General features: G+C 39.0%; 1 protein-coding gene across 2 annotated transcripts; it reads left to right on the top strand.

The window, feature by feature from the left end:
• The first annotated feature begins 2,431 nt into the window (after nt 1-2,431).
• LOC125017822 (immunoglobulin-like domain-containing receptor 1) lies at nt 2,432-11,931 on the top strand. Of its 2 annotated transcripts, XR_007113888.1 has the most exons (9): nt 2,432-2,723; nt 4,112-4,282; nt 6,891-7,040; nt 7,192-7,311; nt 7,402-7,548; nt 8,107-8,232; nt 8,831-9,762; nt 11,257-11,360; nt 11,401-11,931. XR_007113888.1 is itself a non-coding variant. In XM_047601335.1 (8 exons), the coding sequence occupies exons 1-8, from the start codon at nt 2,675-2,677 to the stop codon at nt 11,293-11,295; spliced, it is 1,734 nt and encodes a 577-aa protein (XP_047457291.1). In that variant the 5' UTR covers nt 2,432-2,674; the 3' UTR covers nt 11,296-11,931. The 2 variants fall into 2 exon arrangements, 1 of the variants encoding a protein (XP_047457291.1); XM_047601335.1 differs by having other exon boundaries at nt 11,257-11,931.
• Nucleotides 11,932-12,554: the final 623 nt, after the last annotated feature.

Raw genomic sequence — 12,554 nt, 5'->3', positions numbered from 1 at the left:
TTTTATCAGATGTAAACAGGGATTATATATTTACATGTTATTGCAGAGGTAGTGTTGGTAATAAATAAATAACACAAATATTCAATTCTGTATTCAAATTCAAATATTTAATTTCGCCTGGAGCTGATATCTTCATGTTGACTCGAATTCATTTGTTACTGTGAAGTTGTATTAACTGTGATATAAAATACTGAATTTGTATTGTTTGTGTGATAATGCGTGTGTACCTTGGAGAAAGCTGCACTTTTTATCGTTTCTTATCAAACATACACAGCTAAATAAACGCCGAGCTTTACTTACAACAGAACTACACACAATAACACACCTCTAGCATTCACCTGACGCATGTGTGCAGCTTTACACTGCTTATATAAACTCATTTCTGTGTGTTGTGCTGATATTTGATGCCATTTTGCTTCTTTTTGTGGCATTTCCTTGGTCTTTTTGCAAACATTTGTTGTTCTCTGGTTGCGGTTTGGTGACTGTTTCTTCACGACAGAGTAAATTTAGATTAAATAGTGAAAGAAATAAAAACATTCAACAACATTTTGAATTACAAAGTGAAAGGAGCCGCATTTTCTCACCACACACCGACAAAGAAGGACCTGAGGAGCTGCTGTGTGCGGTGCAGAGCGGACCCACAAACAGATGTGATGGTAAAGTGCAGCATTTTTCACAGGTTTTCAAGCACACTTCAGTGAGCTGAGAGCAGCTCTTGAGTCCAGCTCAGACAGGGCTCGTTTTGTTTGTGTCACGGTGAGGCTCGCTGGGGTCGGCGTCCTCGATAAGAGACGTAAACATCCCCGCACAAAGAGCTCCGATACTCGTTCAGCGTGATTCATCCCGAGAGTGAACTTTGATCTCGGGCTGTTTGATATAAAGAAACCAACGAAGGAAAACGGTCGCTGGAGGCGAGCTTCCCTCCTTCTCTCTGTGTCCATTCAGATTATTCACTTCACTGAAACTCACTGAGATGCACAGACCTAAACATTTGCTAATCAAGGTCTCTGTTTCTTTACTGTTACTCTGTCACATGATTTAAATTACAGCGACTCAGCTATTAAAACTGCCTGAAAGTTTTGCTACTACATAATATTTTTGTCTATTGATTGTATAATTGACCTTTTGAACACTTGAACAGTTTTTAACCTAACATGTTATTTCCACATGCTCATAAATATGTAAATTTAGACAAACTCAGACCCTCCTTCTTCCCTACATCTGGTGAACACCATGCGTTTGTACTGCAGCTTAAACTTGTTAAACTTGGACACTGCTTTAATTTTCCTGTCAGTCTGTTCCATATTTTCACTCCACATATAGGACACCTGAAAAAAAAAAGAGTTCTTTTTTTGATTTATACATAATTTGTGCTGTTTGAAAGTGAACCAGGTCGGTGAATTTCAATATTTCTGATTTTATGAATAAATAGTTTGTGTGTTCTTTGCACCCTTTGTGCTGAATTATCCTTATGGCTCTTATCTGTAGTACTGAAAGTGGTTGTAGAGTACATATATATACGTATTGTACCAAATCTCTGCACAGTAACTTAAATATGATGATATTAAGGAACAATAAAAACAAGTTTTATATGAGATTTCCAAATTATATTTTCATCCACTACTACACCAAGACATTTAATGTGTTTTTATGTGTTCCTAAAACCTAGTAATTCAACAGTAGTAGAGCATCTATACTGCTCAACTGTTACTAAAAGTAAAATTTAAATAACGTAACCTGCAAACTTTCAGGGAAATATTTGTAATATCATTACAATTTGTAATCGATGTCTCACAGCGATGGGTTGTGAATGTGATGATACCAGGATAGTCAATTTAATGGTCATTTAGCAAAAAACATTTATGTTGAAAACTGGGATAATCAGTCACTGCAAACACAAACACAAATAGATTTACAAGTTTCAGTTGTGAATATGTGAGTATATTTGAGTTTTGGACTGTTGCGCAAAATAGACCAATAATTGTATTAAAGATCTGAGGACATCATATTCTGAGAGTATTGATGGAAAGTATTAGATAGTTGTTAATTATAGTTTTGGCACCGACCCATCTGTAAAAGGTCCTAACATTTCCACAACAAATAGATGAGACACACTGCATACAGGTATTTTTCTAAACGGGGTTATATGAATATATATATATTGCTGTTACAAACTGTATAATAAATAAATCAAAGAATTAATCAAAATACTTGATATTTTCTAAGTTTCTGCACATTAATTCTCAAATTTAGACATGTACATATTTGCTGGATAATATTATATTGTGAGCGAATGATAATTAAATGGTTTATTATGGTACACTGTGTTCTTCCTGCTCTTCTTTTACGTCCTCCCTGTTGCACCTGTGGTAGGGGGCGGGGCTAATGATGTCACCTGAAGCTGGATGGTGGGGGAGGGGGGATGAATCCGCCTCTGTCTGACTCGGACTCTCTTCCACGGGAAAGTTGTTCCTCCTTCTCGGTACGGCCGTGAATACACCGAGGACGACGAGCCCGAGATGTTGTTGTTTTAGGCGAAAAGACGAGTTATTATGCGGAGCTGCGCACACATTACGGTTTACTACAAATATTCTGGACTTTCAGCGGATTTTCAATCGCCTACAGGATAAAAAGAAACAAAGAAAGCTTAAACGGAAAAATACAAAGCGACGAGATGGGAAATATGATACTGATGGCGCTTCTGCTGGTTCACCTGCCAACAGGTGAGGCTGTGAAATGTTTTAAAGCAAGTTTCTGCTCGAGGTTTATACACAATGCATAGTATAAAATGTTACACGTGTGTGTTGAGTAATGCAGAGAGGAGCATTTGAGCAAACAGTCGAAACTAATCGTGATGTCCACAGGTTAATTATCGACAGGTGTAAACAAGGCAAGGCCGACCGTGGTCACGTGACCGCACCACTAATACTAATGATTTTACTAGACAATGTGCAACATTTAAACCACACATTTACAGAAAAATACACCTTAAACTAAAGAAATCTGAGGTTTCATGCCACATTATTTATGAAAAAAATCTGTTTAGTAGGCTACGTTTTAGAAGGGTAGTTTATATATCTATAAAATTTCTAAGGAAACGTTTAAACATTGGGATCTCCACATCTGCTTTCATCTACTAATCTAGATTTAGCTGTTTTCCACTATAATCCAGCCCAGTTTTATTCACAGTAAACACGCAGAGGGCTATAGAGACACAACAACAATCATTTTCACCTTTGTCTGCATTTGTTGACACGTGAAACAAGCTAATGATCCACAAAAAACTAAAGAGACTTCCATCATACAAGCGTGCGGTGTGATAATAAAATAATAATAAAAGTATTTGATTGATGCATGTTCAAACCCTGACATGATTGTCCTGTAAAACTTTGTCACCAGAGGAAATACGTTCAAGTTCAAAACAAACAAAAATCTGGTTTTGTTTTTTCAAGATATGTAGTGTAAAGTTGAATAAGTTAAATAGGTTATGTTTACACATTTAATGGTACAAATGCCTTCTTTAATGTAAGACATTAAATGTGGTTTATTGATATTTGCGTGGAAGGCTTTAAACGGAGGCTTGTAAACACATGTGGAAAAGGCACAAAACCCTCGACTGGTTAAAGACGAAAGCTCAAACTCAGACATTTTCACTTTTTGTTTTATAGTAATTCATATATTTAATTAATCTGTGTCTAAAGAAACTAATAAACCTACTGTTGATTGCAGCCCTGATCTTTATGAATACTTTCAAACATCAGACAATAAATGATCATCTCCTTATTTCAAAGACGACGTATAAACATTAACTGACTTTTCGCTATTAACCGTGGTTTCCTGTCATCAGCTTATCTGTCCTAAACACAACATTATGAATTATGAATGACAACTGCTAGTAGTTATAATAATAAACTGCAAAATGTTCACAGGTAAAGACTTTCCTAGTAACTCTCAACCAGTCTGGTCAGATTCTTATCAATCCAGCGTTAAAGAGCAAAGCGGAGGCACGAAAACATCTGGTTTGAACTGAAGAACTTGACGGTAGAATTTCGTGCTGCTTTCACATTTTATCCCACGTCACATTTCGACCTGTTTGTCCCGCTTGTTTCAGAGCTGCTGTCCATCCAGGTGATCGTTCCGGAGGCGGAGAGGCGCACGACCCTGTTCGCCTCCGTGATCCTGCGCTGTGACTATTCGACTTCAGCGAACCCTCAGGACGTCCTGGTCACGTGGAGGTACAAATCCTTCTGCAAAGACCCGGTGCTGGAGTACTACACCACAGGTGAGAGAAATGATCTGAGATATGATGACAATCCCCAAATCATCAAATCAGAGCAGAGCCTCATTTGGAAACTTGTTCTGCTGGCTGTGCAGGATTAAAAATGTCAGAAGTATAGAACTGGAATTTATTGACATAACATTGAATTGATTGCAATAGAAAAAAACCTGCTGCCTGCATCCGTCCAGGCTTTGTGGTGAAAACACGTGAAGAAAAAATATATTTCCACATGGAGAGAAACGGTTGGATCAACATGTTTATTAGGTGCTAATATTTTCCTGTTGGTTTTAAGGCTACCTCTCTCAGTCCAGTTAAAAATGTCTCAGGATCAAACCAGTCTGTTCTGACTGGGGCTTTAGATTGTTTGTCAAACACAATTGTCCATGCAAACATTGTGCCATTGTGCAGCTGAACAAAGGATTAAAAAAAAAAAAAAAAAAAGGAGGTGCGCCTGAGAAGTTCATACAGGCTGAACACTTTGACTGTGCTTTAAAAGTTATACATCAGGCTTGTCAAGCAGCAGCGTAGCCTCCAGCTGCTTGAGATTTGTTAGATCAGTGCTTTGATTCTTTGACATTACACCACGATTTATTCATTTGTTTTGTTTTTTTAATGTTTAAACTTTTTCAGCTTCAGGAAATACAGACATTTGTTAATATTTAACTGAATCTACGAGCATTTCCTGTCTAAATATTCACAAAACACTCAGGAGTTTCCTCCTCTGTTGCTGGTTTTGAATGATTATACTGTAGATACTATATCGTATTTTATCATAATTTATCATATATTTATTTATTAATGCTTTAATCAGGATCAAGTAATTCTGTGGCACTTCTTAGTCCAGTGGCATGTGAATAAACTGTTTGTCATCCTTAATTTCCTAAATGTTTCTGGTGCTCTCTGGTATATTGTACCTTTTTAAATGTGATCATCTGTATTAATTGATTACATGTGTACCTTTCCTGCTCTGAGCCTCCACAATGAGGCCTGTTGTGTGGTTGAGCAGTCACTGAGATAGCTCTGTGGGCTCACGTGACAAAAATCCACAACCGGTATTGTTATCTAGCCGTCGGTGAGATTTTTATCCTTTTCCTAATATTTAAACTAAGCAGTGGAATGAAGTGCATGCGTGCTCTTACTCTGAGTAGACTTTGTGTGTTTGCAAATATAGAGGGAGGCCATGTATGCAAATGCTGAATATGTTGAATATTTGTTGCAACATGCATCACTCAGAAACAGCAGTGGTTTAAAATGAAAATGAAAGAGAATTAGTTTAAATCCACATTTTGTTTTCTGTCCATAAAGTCAATAGAAACTCCTGCATATTTACTCCAAAGCCACAGTTTGAAAATGAATTCAGAGACGTAACATATCAGTCAGACTGATTAAGATCTCAAATTAGATTATTGTAGTGTGTTTGAGCCTGGTGACAGCAACCTGTCGTCTGTTTGAATTACAGGGTATTTCCCACATATGCCAAAGCTCTCTGTGCTGATGTTTTTCCAAAGAGCTGGAAATATATTATCATATTAATATCAATAAGCAAATAGCATCTTGGAAGGAGCAGCATCAAATGTGTTGCTGTGTTGTATGTGTACTCATATGTATAGTGCGTAATGTGTGTATTTACGTAGAGAAGACAGGAAGTAAATTATCATTAATTAATAATTTAAGGGAGAGGGGTAAAATTATTATTTTAATTTTTTTTACTTCCACTCACACCTTTTTGTGTATATGAATTCAATTATAATTTGTTAGAAATGTTTATTTTGCATTTTGCTTATTATTTGCTACAACTATGCTTGTATAAGAGTCTTATTTAAATTTGCATTTTCTGTTATTACTTGATGAACATTTATTTTTCTCACTTACATATTTGAAATAAACTCAGTCTAATGTTTTATTTATATTTTCTTTAAGCAAATTTTTAGAGTCAAGCCATTCTTCATTGGTTGAAACTAGGGGTGCAATGATTCGTTTTAACAACGATTCGATTCGATTCACGATTCGTGGTTGCCGATACACTTCAAGGATGATTTTAGTTAATTTAGAACGATATGATCCAAAACGATTCAGTAACTTAAAATCGATTCAGTAACCTTTTAGCCAAAAATAAATCGCAGGGAGGCGAGGAGACATGAAGGCGAATGTTAGCATTAGCATACACATTAATTTTGCCATTGATGTTAGCCGGAAGCTAACGCATATTTGTATAACGGTGTTTTCGGTATATAAAACTAATTTGTAAATTTTGTTTGGCCAGTTTTACAGTGTTTCTCTAGTAAATACTCTAAGCGGATCCTCTGACGTGCTTAATCCAATGCATTGTTTCATAGTATCGATACAATCGATTGATTACCTTTTAAATCGATATTAGATCGATGTATGTCGTCCGCAAGGCCAACTTGCCGAGCACAGATCGATGTAGTTGGATCGTAGGAAAATAAATCGATTCATCGATGTAGTGGATGAATCGTTACACCCCTAGTTCAAGCCTTTTATCAGCAGCACACAAAACTACGAACATAATGAACTGGGCAGTAAAAAGAAACCGACACAAATGCAGTGTATTTAACTTGTTTTTTTTTGTTGTTGTTGTTTTTTTCTGAAGCCTATCAGGCGGCTCTGCAGCTGGGTCAGGACCCCGCCAACGACTGCCCGGACCGCCAGCGCATAGTTCGCACAGTGATCCAGAAGAGAGGACTCAACGAACCCATACTGGGAGCAGACTACAGAGAACGCAAAATCACCATCCAGAACAGTACGTGTGAACCCGTCAGAATGACACCGCTGCATTTAAGACTCAAAAGAAGTCTTTCTATTACTAAAAATCTTAATGTGCTTCTGTTAAACGTATTTTTGCGTGAAGAATATTTGCCTGTTGATGCTCATGTGCTGCCCTCTGTCAACAGAGGCTGACCTGGTCATCAATGAGGTGATGTGGTGGGACAACGGCGTGTATTTCTGCAGCATTGATGCCGCCGGGGACACGACAGGAGATTCAGATCGTGAAGTAAAGCTCATCGTGTACCGTAAGTTGCTTCCCTTAGTTGAGGTTGATTCACTTATTTCTTAGCAAAATTTAAATGTCCTTCATCGTCTTTTTGTGTGTCCTGTTCCAGACTGGCTCACAGTCCTGCTCATCATCCTCGGGGCTCTCCTGCTCATCATGCTCTTCGGTATATGCTGCTGCCAGTGCTGCCCGCAGAAGTGTTGCTGCTATGTGCGCTGCCCATGTTGCCCTCGGACATGCTGCTGCCCGGAAAAAGGTAGGAGGGACGCCTTTGGGTTGTTTGTTTGGTGAAAGTGTTCAGTTCAGAAACTGGTAAAACTGGTACAAGTGCACAAGTATTAACAGCAAACTGTACCAAAAATATAGGTTGTGGAAGAATTAACCCTTGCAGGAATAATGTTAATGGGTTTATACCCTCTATAGAATAAGCTAGAAGTAAAATTTACAAAAATGTACAGGACTAATTCACATATAATATACAATTTAGACTTTTTGGCTTCCCTTGGAGAAAACGGTGTAATATCACTCTTTGGCCACATAACATTTAGAGGGGCGCTGTTTTATACACCACAAAATCCTTAATAATTACAGAAGAGAAATAAGAAAGACTAAGTGACACAAAAGATAATGGCCCAAACTGTTAAGAAAAGTTTTTTTCTTTAATGTCAGCTACAGTCTGATTAAAAAAAAAGGAGAGGAAGCATGACTTCCTTTCCCTCCTGGAGAAAAACAGAACTGGATACTAGTGTCTGCGCTTCTTTATTTACAACATTATTCTTTAACATAACCACTGTTTTCTCTGCTCTGCTTTCAGCTGTGATGCAGCACAAAATGATAAAAGAGGCTCAGAAGGCCATGGCTCCTTGGATGAATGGTCAACCCATTTACGCTCCCATTAGCTCCCATGCTTCCTCCCAGGGCGTCCCCATACTCTATTCAGGTGAGTGACACAAAGGCACAATAGAGCTCATCCGTGATGCTTTGTTGAGTCCTCTGAGGGCGTATGTTTGAGTTTGCTCTCAGAAGCTGGAGGAAGTAAAAACCTGAGACATTTATATATATGGTACACAGCAAATAGCTGTTTTTGTGATTTCACTGATGGTGCAATAACACATTTATATGTTAATGCACCATATTAAAGGGCAATGGAATATTGATATTAAGAGAATTAGCACACATACACATATTTTCCTGATATTTGAACAACACCAGGAAGTTTTCCTTTTTATTATCCCAAAGGAACACTAGAAGCTTATCAACATTTTTCTTTATAGTCAGTAAAAGTCGTTCCAGGTGTGTGAAGTTCCACCCTTCGCTTTGTTTGCTGTACACAACCTTTCCAGCACGAAAATGCAGACACATGTGGGTAGTTACTTGCTGCTGGCCCAAAACAAAGACCAAATGAATACTAATGTCTCTCTGTAACTGATGAATGTGCAAAAAACTGGATAACAAACCAGATGACCAACAAAATCAGTTGTTGCTTCGTTAATTCCGTCTCTGGATTCTCTCACAAAGCAGTTTCACTTTGTTCCCAGGCTCATACGGAGACTATCCAACCAAAGAAAACTTTGCCATGGCTCCCATGCCGCTGTCACCCATGGCCTTCCAGCAGCAGCAGCAGCAGCAGCAGCCCCCTCCTCCTCCTCCTCCTCATCACCAACACCACTACCAACGTGCCAACAGCAGCGTGCGAAGCAGCATTCAAGGTACCAACCAGATGTTGGACTATCTGGAAAACCAGGTGAGGGTGCTGGACTCCGGGCCACTTCAAATGGCTCCACATACTGTCCAAAATATGCACCCATTGCTGCATCAACCTCAGCCTCATCATCAGTCTCAGCCCCCTCCTCAAGCAGTCCCCTACACACCAGGGCCTCCTAGTATGCTGTCTGCTCTGGATGAGATGGGGGTGAGAGGGGTGGAGAGAAGGGTGATCACCCTGCCTCCTATTATCCACCGGGGAACCGGTTTTTCCACACGTAGAGACCCCGGTGGTGGAGATGGAGGCAGGGGGGCCCCCAGGGTGTCAAGCCAGTCAAGCGGGAGCACCAGCCGCTCAGGGGGACCCCTCCTCCCTCGGAGCGGGTACAGCCAGGGGTACAGAGAGAGAGATGTCCCTTCTCCGAGACGGGGGATCCTGCGCGAATACAGCGACGACTCGGATTGGGACAACAGACGGGGAAGAGCATCACACAGGGATTCAAGGAATGACAGAAGAGGCTCGTCCCGGAGGAGGGAAGGTGGGTCCAGGCCCCGCGCTCGAAGCCGCGACGACCTGATGGATGAGCTACGCGGCCGAGGAGCTCGGAGGGAGAGGAGCTACTCTCCTCCTCCACACCGCAAAGGGTCCTGGAGCTCAGACGAAGAGGACAGCAGGAAAGGGAATGGAGGCAAAGGGAAGGACTGGCCAGAGAAGCCCCCGAGCTACTACTCAATCGATAACCGGGAGAACTACAACCGCTTTTCTGTAAGATCTACACTCGACTAACACACTCTATGAAACTGCAATAAGCTAGATAGTGGCTTCTTTTATAGTCTTTCTTGCATGACTTTTTAGCTCTGCTTGCGCTGTGGCTCTAAAGATGGCAGTCAGGTTGATCCAAAGTAAGATATTTTAATGTGGCCAAATGATGAAGCATTTAAAATTCAAACTTTTTTTTTAATTGTAGATGAATCTCAGCAAGTGTTGGGAGGTGTGTGCCATAGCAGTTAATTTATACAAATATATATACTATATATTAACATTTATTTCATTACAGCGTTTATATCAGAATCAGAATTACTTAATTGATCCCATGGGGAATTACTTATATGATCAACAATAGCTGTGAATCCTTCAAAAGTCAGTTTTCTGTCATAAACTACTGACCTGGTATTAATCAGCTGTTAGAAACGATTAAAGTTGGCAATGTGTCATTCATTGTCCAAATAAGAGGTTTTCATAATTACTGATCATACATTGTTCAAAGGACTGAATTCTCATACAAGTATGATAATTACGGTATAATTACCGTATGAGAAATGATCCCCAGAAGATTAATCTCACTATGTCTAAACACAACAGAGCTGGCAAAACCCTTTCATGGCCCTTTCACTATGACGTCACAACGATAGCTGGAGGCAAAACAGAGGGAAGCTTGAGGCAAACACTGGCTCTGTCAACTGTGATATTGTCGTCTTGCCAAAAGTGAAAAATCAAAAACACCAACTTTTATCACATATCAGTCACTACTACTCATACACATAAGGATTGGAGTGAGACAATCAACGATACACACAGTTCATATCAGATGTGATTATTATGTAATGCATCATTTAGTTCCAGGAAAACGTTATGGGTTAGACTTAACTGTGACTGAAATTATGTTAAGTTAATCATCAATCATCAATATTTGGATGATTCTTGTTACATGTTAATGCTAATGCTAACCGCAGGCTAACGCAACGTTAGTTGTGTGTTTCAGCTGAAGTTGCATTTACTACGTTACCCTCAACAGTGGTTCCACTTACTTCTTGTAATATCTTTGCTAGAGGGGCTTTACATGATCAAGACAGACCAAACTTTGTCCCCTCTGTGTCCTCCTTTGGTCAAATCATCCATCCAGTAAGTGAGAGTGTAGGGGTCAGTGAATGTAGTCCCGTCAGTCAACTTTGTAAAATAACACTCAAGGTCTTGGGGAGAGTGTATTAGTATATTCTCTAAAATATGCCTTTTCTTCGTTCATTCATGCCAGTCCATTGAAATATGCTAACCGGCTATTGTATTTGAGATGTTTTGCCTCCAGTTAAGCCCCGCCCCTCAAAAAAAACGTCACATTGTTTACAAACCTTGAAAGGGTCTGTAGATCTTTCTTTCTTTCATCTCTCTTTGCACTTGGACTTTTGGGTATATTCTTTATAAAAGGTTGTCAGCCCTCCCTCTTTAACTAACTCCACCTGTGTCACTTCTTTTCTCTCTTAGGATAGAGGCTCGTATAGCAGCACCAGCGTAGTCATCTGAAACATTTCTATCGCTTCACCTTTTCCTGAATGTTTCCACAACGGTGAAAATGAAGACAAAGAATATAGGAACCTTAATCTGTTCAGTCGGCTGAAAGGGTTAAGGTGTTGTTGTGGAATTTGATATTGAAAATGTACTGTATTAGAAATAGTTGTACTTTGTATGCACTGTGTGTCATGTGTAAATACATGTTTGTGTCTGAAGGAAAAATAACTCGGCTAAGGCTGCACATTATGTTCAGTTATATCAAGTCTGGTCTTTTATTGCTCAGAGAATTAATGTGTGTGATGTGTCGTTGTGATGTTGAATGAGTTTAACAAGCTGATTGTTGAATACTGTGATTTTGCAGGGTGTTTGTCATTGTGAATATATTACATATTATTTACATAAACACATGTGCATTTGTTTTTGTTTCTTTTTACAGTAATTCTTTCATTTTTATATAATTTCCTGCATTATTTAAAGTATTTTTTTTTAATGTATATATTCATCCATCCATCCATAAGGCAGCAACACATTTTGGACATTTCGGGAGCTGGATGCGCAAAACCAAAACAGAAATGTCTACATGAATAAAGATGTACTGTCATGTATTTTTAATAAAACAAAAAAATAAAATAATTTTTTTTAAATACATCCAGTGTGAATTGTGTATATACTCTCACTCAACTGAATATTTTTCCCAAAACTAAATTTCAAGTTCCTCAAGGAAGTTTGAAACCACAAAAGCAAAACTTACCTGGGTCCTAAATCATTATACGCTCCTGTGGCTTTGTCTTAATTCGTCTACTTCATCAATTACCACAAACTGACACACAGAAAACTGGTGTTTAGGTAAATAATCTGATCAACCTTGTGTGAGGGTAGTATTTTCAAGTTTTTAAGTCTCAGTCAGAAAGATGATTAATGAGATTTACTTGCATGCCCTCACCCTGAAATGACAAAAAATGAGTTATGAGTTTTTTCTCACTTGTTAAACACTGCTGTGGCAGCAGGTACCATGTTACATAAGCTATAATGCACCCTGTGAGCAGGATGTTTATTAAATGGGTGTGTAACATCACGTGCTATTACCATAGTAATAAATGTAACATCCTTATAATTTAGTTCTGATAAGTTTGATCTGAGTGGACTCATTATCTTTACAGCACTGTTGGCTTGAGTGTGTCCCAGTCTGTCACAGACAGTATTTTGAAGAGACTGGTGGAGCTGTAGAGCAAAGTGGAGTCCTTTAAGTTTACAGGTGGTTGTATTTGATC

Source organism: Mugil cephalus, chromosome 12, assembly GCF_022458985.1.
Source record: "Mugil cephalus isolate CIBA_MC_2020 chromosome 12, CIBA_Mcephalus_1.1, whole genome shotgun sequence".
In the NCBI taxonomy this organism is placed as follows: Eukaryota; Metazoa; Chordata; class Actinopteri; order Mugiliformes; family Mugilidae; genus Mugil; species Mugil cephalus.
Note: the sequence above shows the minus strand (reverse complement) of the source record. Positions and strands in the feature narration are given on the sequence as shown.

Bases quoted from the DNA above. Each gene is read 5' to 3' on its own strand.
- LOC125017822 (XM_047601335.1), top strand. From the start codon at position 2,675: ATGGGAAATATGATACTGATGGCGCTTCTGCTGGTTCACCTGCCAACA. The intron at 7,549-8,106 runs GTAGGAGGGACG...CTCTGCTTTCAG, and splicing joins ATGCTGCTGCCCGGAAAAAG to CTGTGATGCAGCACAAAATG. The intron at 8,233-8,830 runs GTGAGTGACACA...CTTTGTTCCCAG, and splicing joins CGTCCCCATACTCTATTCAG to GCTCATACGGAGACTATCCA.